The sequence below is a fragment of the Doryrhamphus excisus genome, chromosome 14, assembly GCF_030265055.1.
Source record: "Doryrhamphus excisus isolate RoL2022-K1 chromosome 14, RoL_Dexc_1.0, whole genome shotgun sequence".
In the NCBI taxonomy this organism is placed as follows: Eukaryota; Metazoa; Chordata; class Actinopteri; order Syngnathiformes; family Syngnathidae; genus Doryrhamphus; species Doryrhamphus excisus.
The window spans coordinates 19,736,125-19,754,124 of record NC_080479.1 but is presented as its reverse complement, the minus strand read 5'-3'; the positions used below and the strand labels follow the sequence as shown (position 1 = coordinate 19,754,124).

General features: G+C 41.1%; 1 protein-coding gene across 2 annotated transcripts in view; it reads right to left on the bottom strand.

Moving 5' to 3' along the window:
• The window catches only part of LOC131101914 (gamma-aminobutyric acid type B receptor subunit 2-like), a 136,530-nt gene that overhangs the window by 44,832 nt on the left and 73,698 nt on the right, over positions 1-18,000 (bottom strand). For both annotated transcript variants that reach the window (XM_058047320.1, XM_058047321.1), the window contains exons 4-12: positions 17,865-17,966; positions 15,615-15,680; positions 15,290-15,478; positions 13,859-14,101; positions 9,020-9,080; positions 6,899-6,979; positions 4,271-4,421; positions 4,068-4,200; positions 1,732-1,839 (exon numbers count right to left, since the gene is read on the bottom strand). In XM_058047320.1, the coding sequence (XP_057903303.1) occupies positions 1,732-1,839; positions 4,068-4,200; positions 4,271-4,421; positions 6,899-6,979; positions 9,020-9,080; positions 13,859-14,101; positions 15,290-15,478; positions 15,615-15,680; positions 17,865-17,966 (1,134 nt within the window). The remainder of the gene's footprint in view (positions 1-1,731; positions 1,840-4,067; positions 4,201-4,270; positions 4,422-6,898; positions 6,980-9,019; positions 9,081-13,858; positions 14,102-15,289; positions 15,479-15,614; positions 15,681-17,864; positions 17,967-18,000) is intronic.

Below are 18,000 nucleotides of genomic sequence, written 5' to 3'. Positions count from 1 at the left end.
CCGGATGTCTTGAAGACGCTTTAGTCTTGAACATATCATTGTTCTTGGGTAAATAGTCGTGAACATATCATTGATCTGGGTTGAATACACTTGGATATATCTTTGATCATCGTAGTCTTGAACGTATCACTGATCTTAGTTAAATGGTCGTGAGCATAATATTGATCTGGGTTGAATAGTCTTGAATAGACTTTGATCATCATAGTCTTGAACATTGATTTTCCTTGAACGTCTTGAACATGTCTGACATTAACAGACTTGAACGTAGCATTGACCCGGGTTGAATAGTCTCGAAGATATCTTTCATCTGGGTTGATTGTTCGTGGAACATCTCAGTTCCAGATCTTGTGTGGGATTCCTCATCACATATGCGCCACTTTGTCTTGCCGTGTGGCGTGGCTGCCTCCATGGGCTCCTTGGCCTTCTTCCTCCTTCTGTCACTTCGCCCTAAATCCTTCCAACTCTTTGATCCCTCCCTCTCATCCTGGCAGGCCACCCACACACTCGCTCCCGAATGCAGCATGAGTGGGAGGCAGCGAGACACGCGGGAAGAAGGATGGAGGGATGAAGGTTGCTTCTATAAATACAAAAAGGCCAAGAAGCGCCACGACCGTCTGCATCATTTTTACGTAACTCGGCCAATCAAAGAAATTGGATCTGTTGCTGAGAAGCAGTCCAAGTGTTTCACTGAAGACAAGTAAGACAAGTGTCAAGTAATACCGCTACGGTACAGCGCGTGGACCAAAGTAGTGACACCTAGCGGGAAGGTCCCAAATGGACAAATGAGAGTATTATGATATAATGTGTATACAGAATTTGGATAAAACAGCCTGGTATTGTACTCCGATGAAATTGTCTCGCGATAAACAGAAGCAAGTAAAGTACCATATTTGGGTCCGTCACCCAGCTAACTCAACTAAAAGCGTATGATAGTGTTTCGCCATAACGGAATGTGATTATACCATAATGTAGAATATTGAATGTACTCCCATCAAAACCTAAAGCACTTTATATAACAAGGAACCTTATTTGGTTACCCCACCCAGCTAAATTAGCTAAAAACAATCATGAAATAATGGAAAAAAGTCATCACGTTTCCTAAAATATATTAATTAATTAATCATGCTGTTTCGTTGTTGAAATCGACCTACCATACCAGAAAAAATTGCATATTTAAGCAACTTTTTTTTTTCAAAACAAAGTATTTTCAAGCATAAAAATGGTTAAATGAAGAAAAATACAAATATAAGGTATTCAGAAGATGCGTTCAAAGACACTGTGATGATATGTAGTACTCTACACTGATCACTAGGTGCCAGTAATGTTACATTGCTGAGACAATAGCCACCACAGGAAGTACCGTCCAGAAGAGGAAGTAAAAAAAAGCTTTCCCGATGCTAACGTGTGAGTCTATATTATGTCTTATTTTATTTTTGTCCACTATATTGGGTAATAGGAGTGTCAAGGTGACTATAGGGGTGTTATTTTATGTCAAGAGGACTCTAATGTTAATAACCGTATTAAAGAGATATTAGTACGGGTTTGAATGATCTCACAACAGGCGCAATCGTCCCTAACACAACAAGCTGAAACTCAACTCTGAACCTCAGACGTCACTTCCTGTCTGCCTCGCGAGACACAAAGTATGAAAACCCGTTTACGACTGATGAGAAATCCCACATTGTGGAACTTCACTCATCTATTACTGTAAAAACTGTAAATGCAAATGACCTTCTTCTTCATCTTGACATTCTTGAAGATGGCGTGCACCCTCCAGGTCTTGGCAAACATGGCGCCGAACGCCGTGGTGTAGCCGACAATGAGGATCCATGTCCGCACCTGTCAGGGACGATAGGCGTTTAAAACGAGGTGAAAAAAAGAAAAGAAAAGAACAAAGTACCTCCGATGTTAGCATTTTTCTGAAGATTCAAAAATAGCGTCCTTAAAAATAAAATAACGCTGTGAGGACGTGTGACGCGGCGGGCAGGCCACCGAGCGCTGTCACGCTCTTCTTGAGAGTAATTCGTCCTAATGGGAAATAAAAATGGACGTCTCGCTCTGATTTGGCACAAAGGACGGCGCTGATGTGTTTTAAGAGTTTGCTAAAATAGCCTAGCGAGCCTAATATAGCTACGCCGTGTCTTCGCATGCAACAGCACGCGTACTTTATTTGACACCTGCACCGTCCTGCCGACTGGCGAGGAAACGTCCCGACAGAGACGCCAAAGCCTGCGTGCTTTCATCGCATTTTAAGCTCTTTATCATATGCTCATGTGTCCTCATTAACGCGTACAATATGCCTTGCCTCCTTTCTCATTACACCAAGTATTTTTAATGTATTCAAATGTGGCTTTAGATAACAGTAATGTGATCTATTTAAATAGGACCAGTAATGCCAAGGCCTCATGGAGCAAGGATTGCGTTTCGAAAATAAAGAAAAATACAAATAGAAATAAAAATTTATTATTTTGATTTAATAGAATAATTATTAAAAATTAGGTAAAAAATATTGTTGTGATATACTCCAATTTAACATTTTAAAGCACTTTATAGGACGAGGAAAAATATTTGGTCACAGTGTGGTCACCACATCATACGTAAGTAAAAAGCCCCCCCCCCCCAAAAAAGTCAAAATATATTTAAATAGATTTTAATAAATAAATAAGTCCAGTCGCCCGAAGACAGCTGGGATAGGCTCCAGCACCCCCGCGACCCTCGTGAGGAAAAGCGGTAGAAAATGAATGAATGAAATAAAATAGAATTTAAATAAATAAATAAATACATTGTTGCAATATACTCCAATTTAAAACTTTAAAGCACTTTAAAGGACGCGGAAAAATATTTGGTCACCATGTGGTCGCCACATCAACGTAAGTAAAAAGTAAAAAAAAAAAAAGTCAAAATATATTTAAATACATTTTAATGAATAAATAAAATAGAATTTAAATAAATAAATAAATACATTAATTGTTGTGATATACTCCAATTTAAAACTTTAAAGCACTTTAAAGGACGAGGAAAAATATTTGGTGACCATGTGGTCACCACATCATACGTAAGTAAAAAGTCCCCCCCCCCAAAAAAAAGTCAAAATATATTTAAATAAATTTTAATCAATAAATAAAGTAGAATTTAAATAAATAAATAAATAAATTGTTGTGATATACTCCAATTTAAAACTTTAAAGCACTTTATAGGACGAGGAAAAATATTTGGTCACCATGTGGTCACCACATCAACGTAAGTAAAAAGTAAAAAAAAAAAAAAAGTCTAAATATATTTAAATAAATTTTAATAAATAAATAAAATTTAAATAAATAAAATTTAAATAAATAAATAAATAAATAAATAAATAAATTGTTGCGATATACTCCAATTTAAAACTTTAAAGCACTTTAAAGGACGAGGAAAAATATTTGGTCACCATGTGGTCGCCACGTCAACGTAAGTAAAAAGTAAAAAAAAAAAAGTCTAAATATATTTAAATAAATTTTAATAAATGAATAAAATTTAAATAAATAAATAAATAAATTGTTCCGATATCCTCCAATTTAAAACTTTAAAGCACTTTAAAGGACGAGGAAAAATATTTGGTCACCATGTGGTCACCGCATCATACGTAAGTAAAAAGTCATAAAATGTGTTTAAATACATTTTAATAAATAAATAAATCTAATTCAAATAAATAAACCAATTCCAAAAACATGCTAGGTTAATTAGCCACTCCAAATTGTCCATAGGTATGAATGTGAGTGTGAATGGTTGTTTGTCTATATGAGCCCTGTGATTGGCTGGCCACCAGTCCAGGGTGTACCCTGCCTCTCGCCCCAAGACAGCTGGGATAGGCTCCAGCATCCCCCGCAAACCTCGTGAGGATAAGCGGTAGAAAATGAAAGAATGAATGAACATAAGGGCCCATATTTCCAGAATTGATCATTGATAAGTTCCCCAGCGGTTGCACCGTGAGTGGGGAGGCCAGTAATGTAATACCAGTACTTCTATTTGAATAGTACATGAGTACGCTAGTAGTCATGATGCCCAAAGTAGTGGCGCATGAAGGAACTGACCGTGCAGAGCGTCTCAAACTCCTTGTCGGACACAAAGCCTCCGTCCAGGCCAAAAAGGAAGATGGAGGCGTAGGAGAGCATCCCGCCCAAGATGATGAGGTTGTTCATGTACGGACTGGACATCTTGATCAGTCTGTGCGGAGAAGACCACAGCGTCAGCCCACCTCCGCGTCTTGGCGTTGAGCACTTCCTGTGTGGTTTACCTGTGGTTGCGGTTCTTGATGTTGAAGAAGAGGAAGGCCCCCGCCATGAGCATTCCCAGGATGGTGATGGTGGACAGGATGCTGTAAAGCGGAACGTTGATGTGCCGCCGCTGCTTTCGAACGATCGTGCGATCTTTGGGCGGCTCCACACCTGAAGAAAAAGAATATTTTTTATTTTTTTTTTGTGGAAAGTGTTATCGCCTCAAAAGGTGAATCAGGCGCTACAGCAGGCATCCGGCAATCCGAGACCCCGTTTCCTGTTTCCTGCTCACTGCCGCATCATCCAAGTCAAGTTATTGCGGTCAAATCCTGCACTTTCTTATCTCCAGATTTTATTTCTCTCCTCTCTCGCCAATCGATGGCAGCGGGAATCGCCTTACACATCTCTGTGTACCGTGGAAACACTTTGGACCGCCCCCCCCCCAGCTTGTGGATGTGGGGGCAACGCAGACAGGATGGAGGTAACGTGAGTAAGATGAGTTAAAAATAACCCATAAGTCATCACACGTGATACTGGATCCCAGTGGGGGACCGTAGTAAGTTTCTTTTAATAAAGTCCTCCATTTATGGGCTATGTTAGAAACCTGGGTGGCCTCCTGGATGGTGCAGTACCGCTGGAAACCAAGGGGGGCAGTATGTAGCGCATACCAGGGAAATAAAGTAAGCGGGTGGCAGTAAAACCGCAAAAACTGACTTTTTTAACCTTTAGAAAATTAATATTTTGACTTTATTGTGATTGCATGCATTTATGCTGTTTTTTAAATCAAACTATTTAAGCTTAGAAATATTATAAATATTCTTCTCATAATATTATGACTTTATTTCTATATAATGACTTGATAAAATGACATTTTTTTACTTTACTTTTTTGACATATTTGTTGTTCTTTTAAAATTTTCTTTTTTCTGAAAAAATATATATTTTTTTATTTTATTATTATTTTATTATTTCCTTCTTGTAATATTATGGCATTATTGCTGTAATATTAATATTTTTTTCCAGCTTAATTTTCCAAAAATGACAACTTTAATTTGGTTTTTTTTCTCATAATATTACATCTTGAAAACAACTTTAATATTTCAACTTTACGTAACTAAAATGGCATCATAATATTACTGGTAATATGACTTTTTTTAACCTTTAGAAAATGAATATTTTGACTTTATTCTGATTGCATGCATTTATGCTGTTTTTAAAATCAAACTATTTAAGCTTAGAAATATTATAAATATTCTTCTCATAATATTATGACGTTATTTCTATATAATGACTTGATAAAATGACATTTTTTTACTTTACTTTTTTTGACATATTTGTTGTTCTTTTAAAATTTTCTTTTTTCTGAAAAAATATATATTTTTTTATTTTATTATTATTTTATTATTTCCTTCTTGTAATATTATGGCATTATTGCTGTAATATTAATATTTTTTCCAGCCTAATTTTCCAAAAATGACAACTTTAATTTGTTTTTTTTTCTCATAATATTACATCTTGAAAACAACTTTAATATTTCAACTTTACGTAACTAAAATGGCATCATAATATTACTGGTAATATGACTTTTTTTAACCTTTAGAAAATGAATATTTTGACTTTATTCTGATTGCATGCATTTATGCTGTTTTTTTTAAATCAAACTATTTAAGCTTAGAAATATTATAAATATTCTTCTCATAATATTATGACTACTTCTATATAATGACTTCATTCCCATAATATTAAAAAAAAATTTACCAGCCTAATTTTCCAAAAATTACAACATATATTTTTTTGTTTTTCATAACATTCACTACTACTGCTACTACGACTACTAAAATTATGTTATTTTTGGAATCCATGGGGGGAGGGGGGGGCAGTATGTAGCAGATACCAGGAAAAAATAGTTTGTCACATTTCTAAAAAAAAAAAGTATGATGTATTTGTGGCGGTCCCCCGACCGCCATAGATACATTAGAGTCCTGTGGAGAAACGCTTTCCCCAGAATGAATGTGGTGTGGGTGGAGGAAGCTACTCTACCTCCTAAGCCATTTTCGCCCTCCATTTGTCACATTTATAAAAATAAAAAAAAAGTATGATGTAATTGTGACGGTCCCCCGACCGCCATAGATACATTGGAGTCCTGTGGAGAAACGCTTTCCCCAGAACTAATGTGGTGTGGGTGGAGGAAGCTACTCTACCTCCTAAGCCATTTTCGCCCTCCATTTGTCACATTTCTAAAAATAAAAAAAAAGTATGATGTATATGTGACGGTGCCCTGACCGCCATAGATACATTAGAGTCCTGTGGAGAAACGCTTTCCCCAGAATGAATGTGGTGTGGGTGGAGGAAGCTACTCTACCGCCTAAGCCACTTCCGCCCTCCATTTGTCACATTTCTAAAAATAAAAAAAAAGTATGATGTATTTGTGACGGTCCCCCGACCGCCATAGATACATTAGAGTCCTGTGGAGAAACGCTTTGCCCAGAACTAATGTGGTGTGGGTGGAGGAAGCTACTCTACCGCCTAAGCCACTTCCGCCCTCCATTTGTCACATTTCTAAAAATAAAAAAAAAGTATGATGTATTTGTGACGGTCCCCCGACCGCCATAGATACATTACAGTCCTGTGGAGAAAGGCATGGTTTACCTTGGAAGCGGATGGAGTTGTTGATGAGGTCCAGCACGTCGGCGATGGCGTTGTACTCCCCCACCTTGACTTCCTGGCCGTCTGTTGCCACAAGAACAAACATTCCCGATTCATACGTGATAAACTCTTACGGACAGTGGCCATTTTGAGTAAACAAAGAAGTTATTCGGATTCAAAAGCCTGGAGGTGAAGCGTGAAACCTTGGGCCCATTAGCAAGACGCCAACGTCTCCATAACGGAGATAATAAAGCACTTGCTACGCGTATCACTTAAGGAAGATGCCGCGCTCTAATATGTTTTTTAATATGGTTTTCCTCTTTTATACGGTTTCAATTATCCCTTTATTTCACCTGGAGGAGAGCAGACGGCCAATAAAGAGCAGCTATCGCTATCGCTAGCGCGGAGGAAGGCGAAAACAAGCAAAGACGATAAATGCTAAACGCAACTTCTCGGAGCATTTTCATCAATCGGGTCCCGCCGGAATCGCTACGACCTTGTCAGACGAACGTGAGCGCAGAAGGCGGGCGGAGGACGGGGGAGGGATGTAGATTACGTTTACAAGCAAAAAGGCTGCGGTTCCCTGTAGAAGCCAACGCCGGCGTTCATTAGACGCCTCCTGCATCTTCGCCCTTGACTTCCTCCATCCGTGCTCTCGTCGGAGGATCGCCTCGTTTGATCTTCGGAGATTGCCGAGCAGAGCCCGGCCAAACGTTCTCCGGTCTTGTAAAATGATATGTGCATACGCGATGAGGATTTATGTTTCAGCTCTCGCCAAATGAGGATCAATGAGCGCATTAGCCTCCGCCACGTGCTCGCGTCGGGAGGCGAGCAGCCCAGCGGATTGCGTAGCGCTCTTCCGCGTCATTCCCAAAGGGAACGCTGATTGGGGAATAAGACACATTTTACCGTGGACACCCGCACATTCGACAGTCGACTTTTACACCATGGAAATTTGCACATTTTTTTATCAAAATTGGTATTTTTTGAATGAAAAAAAATGTCATTCCCCATAAGTCAATAATCCGTCATACAAATGTGATAATACAGATAAAATGCTTATTATTAATATCAACTTTTAGCATTAATAAAATGACATTTTTTACTTTACTTTTTTGACATATTTGTTGTTCTTTTAAAATTTTCTTTTTTCTGAAAAAATATTTGCAAATGTCCTTCTTGTAATATTATGGCATTATTCCTGTAATATTAATAATTTTTTTCCAGCTTAATTTTCCAAAAATGACAACTTTAATTTGTTTTTTTTCTCATAATATTATATCTTGAAAACAACTTTAATATTTCAACTTTACGTAACTAAAATGGCATCATAATATTACTGGTAATATGACTTTTTTTTAACCTTTAGAAAATGAATATTTTGACTTTATTCTGATTGCATGCATTTATGCTGTTTTTTAAATCAAACTATTTAAGCTTAGAAATATTATAAATATTCTTCTCATAATATTATGACTTTATTTCTATATAATTTGACTTAATTCCCCATATAAAAAAATCCCCAGCCTAATTTTCCAAAAATTACAACATATTTCTTTTTGTTTTTCATAACATTCACTACTACTGCTATTATTACTACTAAAATCTTTATACATTTTGACTTTATTCATATAAAATTACCGCACATCTTTCCAGTTTTGCTGTTTTTAATCATGCAAAATTTCTAAAATAAAACAGGAATTAAGCGTCCATGTTTCATAAATACTTGATGAATTTTGTATAGGATTTGTGACGTTCCTGCAGCGTTCCTGCATCATTCAAACATTCAATGGCATCTTCACAAAGTCTTCCAGTACTTTGACAACGCGTCCCCAAATCCTTTAGCCCCCATTTTCCACTCCAGGCATGTGAGCCTTTTTTCTCCGAGCCTACTTGGTGCCGATTCAAGCCGGTTGTGCATAACAGCCCCCCCCCTGCACCCCCTCATTTAAGCAAGTTACTGTAAGTGTAAGTGGTTTTTACGCGGGTAGTTCCGATTACCACGTGTTGAGCCGCGATTATTTGAACGCTTGTTGGAGCGCTTTAAGGATTAGTTGCACGTTTTTTTCCAGGACACCCAGAGAAGATGTGCTCATATATATATAATAAAAAATATTTTTTCACCTTGAAACTGGTTGAATTTGATGGTGCCCATGCGCTCTCCATTGCGGAACATTACCTGGCCCTGGAAGAAAGACAATACGCCATCAAACACTCAACATGGTGCTCAAAACAAAGCACAAACAGCCATTTGGTTGCACAAGTCCAGGTGAGCCAACAGTGTCGCCAAGAGGCCAAATGTTGCAACAAAAGACCAACACAGGCCTGACTTTTCCCTCTGGATGATAACAATAACTATAACAATAATATTTCACCACATTATTTGTGTGTATTTGTGGCCTAGTAGTTAGCATGCTGACCGCATAATGTGATGCTGATATATTGATGTTATTTACACAGTAGATATCCATCCCAGCATACCTTGTGGGTTATACACTTGTATAAAATACCCATCCATCCACCCATCCATCCACCCATCCATCCGCTGATCCATGCATCCACCCATCCATCCATCTACCAATCCATCCACTGATCCACCCATCCATCCATCTACCAATCCATCCATCCACTGATCCATCATCCATCTACCAATCCATCCATCCACTGATCCATCCATCTATCCATCCATCCACCCATCCAATCGATCCATCCATCCACCCACCCATTCACCCGTCAGTCCGTCCGTCCATCTATTCATCCATCAATCCACCCACCCAACCCATCCATCCATCAATCCACCCACCCAACCCATCCATCCATCCATCCATCCACTCACCCAACCCATCCATCCATCCATCCACTCACCCAACCCATCCATCCATCCATCCATCCATCCACTCACCCAACCCATCCATCCATCCACCCAACCCACCCACCCATTCAGTCCGTCCATCCATCCACCCACCCACCCACCCACCCACCTGTCAGTCCGTCCATCCGTCCATCCATCCATCCATCCACCCAACCCATCCATCCACCTGTCAGTCCGTCCGTCCGTCCATCCATCCATCCATCCACCCACTCATCCACCCGTCAGTCCATCTGTCCATCCATCCATCAATCCATCCCCCCACCTACCCACTCACCCGTCAGTCCGTCCGTCCATTCATCCATCGATCCACCCACCCACCCAACCCATCCATCCATCCATCCACCCAACCCACCCACCCATCCATCCACCTGTCAGTCCGTCCATCCATCCACCCACCCGTCAGTCCGTCAATCCATCCATCCATCCATCCATCCACCAACCCCATCCATCCACCTGTCAGTCCGTCCGTCCATCCATCCGTCCACCCACTCATCCACCCGTCAGTCCATCTGTCCATCCATCCATCAATCCATCCATCCACTGATCCACCCACCCACCCAACCCATCCAATCCATCCATGACATGGTGTGTCCCTCATGTGCCTGGGTTGCACCGTGAGCGAGTGGTTTGTGATGCGTGAGTAAGGGTGTAAATATCAAGCTGATGAAGAAGTCCTCCTCCAGCACGTCGACTACCTTCTGTGCATCTCACACTGTAGCAGGCTGGAGGGCAAATCCTCATAAACCTAAATATGTAACATATATAAATATAAAGCCTAAATATGAACATGAGCATCATGAATGGTGGTGTAACGTTTGGTGAAAGACCAGAGACCACGGGGGAATCGAGTGGTCGGCCATCAAAAGTCTTTGATTGACGCTCCAAAGGGAACAAGATAAGCGCTTTTAAGCCGCGGCGCCGACAAAGAAGACAAAAGCAATTCAGCTTTGCGGAATTATCGTCACATGTCGTCCAATCAATTTGGCCTCTGCGTCTCTATCTCTCCTCCGCCGACTCCCTCCGTCACACAGTCACGCCATCGCCGACCCCGCATGACACCGCCTACCAGGAAGCCGTAAAACAAACATAAGGAAGTCATGAGTGGGAGGGGGGGCTTCACAGTAGCAAGCGCTGCATAGCACAACATGCTAACACAACGACATGTCTGTCCATTCACATACTAACATCACATGCAGAGGACACAATATACCAACATCAGCATCTGTCTGTCCATTCATAGAATGTAAACAAACATGTTAACCTCTACCAGTCCATTCACGTATTCACGTAATTCACATCTGTATGTCCACACACACACACTTAGATATACTGTATAATACAAATATCTGTCTGTCCATTCACATACTAACATCACATGCAGAGGACACAATATACCAACACCAGCATCTGTCTGTCCATTCATAGAATGTATACAAACATGTTAACCTCTACCAGTCCATTCACGTAATTCACATCTGTATGTCCACACACACACACTTAGATATACTGTATAATACAAATATCTGTCTGTCCATTCATAGAATGTAAACAAACATGTTAACCTCTACCAGTCCATTCACGTAATTCACATCTGTATGTCCACACACACACTTAGATATACTGGATAATAGAAATATCTGTCTGTCCATTCACACACACTTAACATGCAAATCCGTCTCTCCGGTCATGTTATGCAAAGGCTTGTTTGTCCATTCGCATACATTCATTCCATTCAAATAATGCAAACATTTCTGTCCACACACATACACGTCTGTCCATTCACACACACTAATTGTGTTTTTCGCATACACATAATATGAACATTTGTTGGTCCATTCACATACACACCAATTCCCCCGTACATTCACGTATACCCCACGCCAACATCTGTATGTCCATTCACACACTTAACCTGCACATCTGTCTGTCCACTCATGTAATGCAAAGGTTTGTCTGTCCATTCGTATACACATGACAGTCCATTCACATAATGCAAACATTTCTCTGTTCACACACATACAGTACATACAGTACACACAGTACACACAGTACGTAGAGTACATACAGTACATACAGGCCATAATGGTCAGTTACACATTTGTCTGTCCATTCATATGATGCAAATGTTTGTCCATTCACATACACGTCAACATGCGCTAGTCCATTCACATAATGCAAACATCTCTCTCTGTCCACTTAGACACATATAATAGAAATGTCTGCCTGTCCATTCGCATAGATGTCAACTGATGTCTGTCCATTCACATACACGCATTATGGAAACCTTTGTTGGTGAATTCACAGACACGTAATTTAAATGCCTGTCTGTCCATTTTTATACACACAATGTAAACACCGCACTGTTCTTTCACATACAGTACAGATGTAGTTTCATTGTGTTGGTCCATTCACACACACACATATGTATGACCATTTGCATACCACAAAAACCAGTCTATCCATTCACAAAATACATGTGGTGTAAACAGCAGTTGGTCTTTTTATGTACATGAACACAAAATGTAAATGTGTGTCACTCCATTCACGTAATGCAAACATCTCTCTGTCCAATCATATAACCATAAAGTGGAAACATCCGTCTGCTCGTTCACATGCACCTTAAATACACATTAAGTCTGTTTGCACAATATTCACTAAATGGGAGTCGGTCCTTTCACATAGTGTGTCCATTCACGTAATCACATGCAGTCATGTAAATGTCAATCATTATGCAGGCGCTCATTAAACGCTACTTCCAGGTAAAACATGGCGGAAGTTGACTCCATGACTCAGCAATCAAGTTCTGGCCACCCCTTACACCCACACCCCTCCACCCCCCTTCATATCATCTACAAGGGCAGCACACCCCCATTTGAGCCCCCATCTCCACCCCCCCAATCCCTTCATTGTGTAGACTGGCTGTGTCGGCATCAAACAGAAGCGCTGACTCATACTTTCCTAATTAGAAGCAAATGGAATTTCATTAACCTCCTTTTGAGGAAGATTCCAACGCTGGTTGGTGACTTGTCATTGCTGGCTGGTACACTGACCTGTACGTGTGTGTGTGTGTGTGTGTGTGTGTGTGGGTGTGTGTGCGTGTGTGTGTACCAGTGACAAAAAAACAGGAAGCAATCAGTGTGTGCGTGTGCGACGCCTGCGGAGGTGAGAAAACTGCCGGCCAGCAGAGATGGAGTCAAATGTCGAGCAGTGATCTGCAAGTGTGACCCCCTCTGGGCTTTTTTTGGGTTAGAGGTGGGCGACACACACACACACACACACACACACACACACAAACACACACACACACAAAGAGAACTATCTGGTGTTGCGCCTCAGGCTGCGGTAGCGGCACGATGACCACCGACCACAAAAAGACACCCGTGTCACAAGTAATCCCCACCCTTCCCGAGTCCTGCGGTTCTGGCACGGTGGAGAAGCGGGGGCGAGGGTGTCTCTCTAACCCGATCGATACCGCAGAGACCTCCATGATGGCGAACATGGCCAAAGATCCACCAAAAGGGGGCTCTCCGATGGGGGGGGTTATGTGATGTCGCTATATTCATATTGGAATGCTCAAGAAAAAGCATGACAGTTGTGTAACAGCAGCATAAAAGATGCATGCAGCACGGTGGTGCTTATGGGGGGGGGGGGGGGTTATGTTGCCTTCCGTGCGTGGGTGGAACGCTTGCATGCACGGAATGCTTATTTAATCTCATTTCACGCCGTCTTTTAAAAGAAGGCTGATAATTGCCCTTAAAATCTTTGAAGCCATGATCCACTTCATTATTTTTCTTGTACTTTTCTTGTACCCCCCCCCTCCCTCCGCTCAGCACCACAGAAAAATGGCTGTCGGTCCATTCACGCAAAATTCATCCATGCACATCACATAACTGTCTATGCATTCGCACACCAACATGATGTCATAAATACAGTTTGACCCTGGAACGGATCATTGCTACTGGAGTCTACAGTATAAGGTAGCAAAATGTTGAGGAAGGGATTTTGTCCGATTTCAAGGTGTGTTGTGGTGTGTTGTAACACAACGCCATTCCCGACGTGTCGCCGGGAATCAGGACTCGGCGTGGACTCACCGTGACGCCAAAGAAGTTGGTCTCGTTCATGACGTCCAGCACCATCTTGCCCACCTCGTGGTCATCCACCGTGAAGTTGTGGTAGAGGTTTTGGCGCTGCTTGACCCGCAGCAGATCCATGACCCGGGTCAGGGTCTTGGCAATGACCCAGATGCCGTCGTAGGCGAAGCCGTGGAATTTGCTGGGCTCCACGCCTTTCTGCCGAAGCTCCCGACTGTACTCCCTCTCGTACTCCTTTGGCGTCTGGAACGGGAGGCCATGATGCTACTTTTACTTGACTTTTTTTTACTTTGAAGCATTTGGGCCTTCGGGGACCCAGATTGTGTATTAATAGACGCTGAGACCGTTTCAAGTAAAAATACATCACACAAAGCGAGCCACAAAAGAAATCAAATGTTAGCCCAGACAGAAAAAACTGCCAAAATATTTCACGGTTCAAGTCGCCGTGCTCTTTGCGGTCTTGCGGCCGTAATTATATCCAGCGTAAATACCAACAGGAGTCAAAGTTGGAGCCAAAATATCAATATGACGCTTCACTGCCTTTCTTATTTACTGCGTCTTTGCTACTTTTGGGTTTTTTTAGGGGAGCTGCAGGGCAGCACGTTCCTAAAAACTGTGGAACAGAGCCTGGGTTCCCAAAGTGGGGGCTACGTACCCCCAGGGATACACCAATTATCAACCATTTTATCTATATTATTATATTATATCTATATTATCAACTAATTATTAACTATTTTAATTTTATTTTTCAACTATTAGATAATTGGTCAAAATGTATTTTAAATGTATTAATTTTATGTATTATTTTATTTAATTTTTTGCTGTATTCTTTTAATATTCTTTTATTTATTTTTATTATTATTACTTTTTTAAATAATTGTAATCATATTTTTTTTCACTAAAATTAATTTTTTTCTCTCTACATATATTAAAATATTGTTTTTGACATTTATATTTTATATTTTGATTTTATTATTAATAATGTTTTATTTATTTTAAAAATCTTTAACAAATTTTAAAAATGTATGTTTATTATAATGTAAATGTAAAATGTCTTATGTACTTGAAATGTATGTATTTATAATAAATAATAAATAATAAATAATAAATAATAAATAATAAATAATAAATAATAAATAATAAATAATAAATAATAAATAATAAATAATAAATAATAAATAATAAATAATAAATAATAAATACATAATTATTGTTATTATTAAAATTTTATTTTGTTCTAAATACATTTTATTTTAAATTAAAATAAATACATTTTCATATATAGAATTTTTTTCATGCATCAATCCCTGGTGGTTATTTTATTACTATTTATCGTACTGTAACTTACTGTACAGCAATTTAAGAGCCTGAACTAATGAAAAAAAATGTCAAAAACCGGCGTCGTCCACCAAGTTGGGACACGCTGCTCACCCTGCCCGAGATGCCCTTAATCTGGCGGGCGCTGAGGGGCTCAAAGTCCACGCTGATGTAGCCCTCCATGGCGGTGAGCAGCTTCTTGGTGGTGCAGTTGGTGGTGTTGGCCTGCTCCCACCAGTTGCCCTGGTACCAGCCAGGAATGATCCACTGGTATTTGCTGCCAAACATGTTCAGGTTGTACGCCTGAGGAGAACCAAGAACATCAACTTGCTCATTTGGAAGGGAAACCAACACGGACACGCCCCGGACCTTTACACATACTGTACTTGTGTGTACTTTCTATGTACTATCTACATACTTGAGTGCAGAGAGGACTTACACAGCAGAAGACTTTGGAGGCCAGGTTCTCATCAAACTGGCCGATGATGATTCGTACGTCATTGTCCTGAAGAACAGAAGAACCAAAGATGAAGATGAGCATCATCTTGTAGCGTTAGAACAACATTGCTGCTTCCAACAACAAATATGGAATATTATACGGAATGGGTCGGCCCAACCCGATCCAGGAATGACATCCAGGAAATCCAGGATTCCAGGAAAGAGTCCTTTAAAAAAAACAGCAAGGCACTTTTGCAGCTGGTCTTCAAAAACAGCAGAATGTTCCGTGACATATGGACGAGGACCAACTTAACTCCTGTCCTATGTCCTATGGAGGAGGATCTTTGACTGGCGGTTTTGCAGTAGGTTCTTAAAAACAGCAAACTGTTCCTGTCCTCTACGGGACAGTTGACTCGAGTTTTTGAAGTAAGTCCTTAAAAACCAGCAGAGTGGTCCCGTCATATAGGGGATCTTTGACTAACCTTTTTTGCAGCACATTCCTGTCACATAAAGGATCTTGGACTTGTGTTTTTGCATTCAGTCCTTAAAAAGAGCAGAGCACTGAAATAGAGGATCTTTGACTAGCGGCTAGTGTAGAGTATGTGTGCATGCTAGTGGCTAGTGTACAGTATGCGTTGCGTGCATGCTAACGGCTAGTGTACAGTATGCGTTGCGTGCATGCTAACGGCTAGTGTACAGTATGCGTTGCGTGCATGCTAACGGCTAGTGTACAGTATGCGTTGCGTGCATGCTAATGGCTAGTGTACAGTATGCGTTGCGTGCATGCTAGCGGCTAGTGTAGAGCAGGGGTTGGCAACCTTTACTATGAAAAGAGCCATTTCACCCACTTGCCCACTAAAGAAAAATAGCCTGGAGCCGCAAAATGTTGTATGTTTAAAACAACATTGGAGGGGAAAAAAAAAGACGAGTTGGAGTACTCTTGCTAGTACTGGAGATAAACTTTTGTTTTTAAATGAGCTCTAATTTATTTTTTAGAATCGTCAAATAACTCATTAATAATAATTAATAACTCAAATAACTCAAAGTATTACTCATTTCCCTTCATGTTAACCTGTCAGAGAGAACTGGATAGCATCCTGTCTGCTCATTCAGTCACCAGTCAGAACTCAGTCAGGATGCATTCATGGTCTCACACAAAGTTGGATTTTTGTAAACTCATAACAAAGACGTGCATTTTCACCACACGGGTGCTAAAAAATATTAAAGCATTGCAAAGGGAGCCGCAACAAAGAGGCTGGAGAGCCACATGCGGCTCTGGAGCCGCGGGTTGCTGACCCCTGGTGTAGAGTATGCGTGCATGCTAGCGGCTAGTGTAGAGTATGCGTGCATGCTAGCGGCTAGTATAGAGTACGCGTGCATGCTAGTGGCTAGTGTAGAGTATGTGTGGACGCTAGCAGCTAGTGTAGCGTATGCGTGCATGCTAGCGGCTAGTGTAGAGTATGCATGCATGCTAGCGTGCATGCTAGTGTAGAGTATGCATGCATGCTAGCGGCTAGTGTAGAGTATGTGTGCACGCTAGCGGCTAGTGTAGAGTATGCGTGCATGCTAGCGGCTAGTGTAGAGTATGCGTGCATGCTAGCGGCTAGTGTAGAGTATGCATGCATGCTAGCGGCTAGTGTAGAGTATGCGGGCATGCTAGCGGCTCGTGTAGCGTACGCGTGCATGCTAGCGGCTAGTGTAGCGTACGCATGCATGTGTAGGCTCTTCCCTGCAGGAAAGACACTTAACCCAGACGACTATGGCCAAAGAGCAAAAAGCCTGGGTGGAACAATGCGTGTCCACACCATGTGGTTCCAGGCAAGGACAGTGGAGCGTACCATTCATAAAAAAAATTCAAAAATCCTGTAATAATTTGGATTTGTGTGGTGCAGCAACAATAAAAACTAATGGGAATATAATATGGGACTATAGAGTAATGACAAATATGTAAGCCATTAGTGTATCCATTACCAACGACGGGGGCCACCGGAGGTCACTGTGCACCCCCCCCCCCACTCCCGCGGCTGACTCATGACTCATTAGCGCCTATCACGGAGAGCTGCTGTCCACAGCACAGTCAAATTGGAGGACAATTCCCATGAATTATTCATCCCAGGGGATTTATTTCGGACAGCGCTAACCGGTGGTCGTCATTTATTCAACAATGCCGAGCAGAGAGAGGGGATCCCCACGGGGCGGGGGCGGGGGGCGCGGGTACCGTCACACAATAACGCATCAATAGCGGCCTCACCTTCAGCTTCTTGACGTTGACGCACGGGTCGTTGGAGAAACTTTCCGTGTCGGCAATCTGGATGTCGGCTTTTTCCAGCTCGCTAGTCAGGTCATTCCTCACCTGGGACAAGAACAGGAAGGAGGGAAGTCCGGGC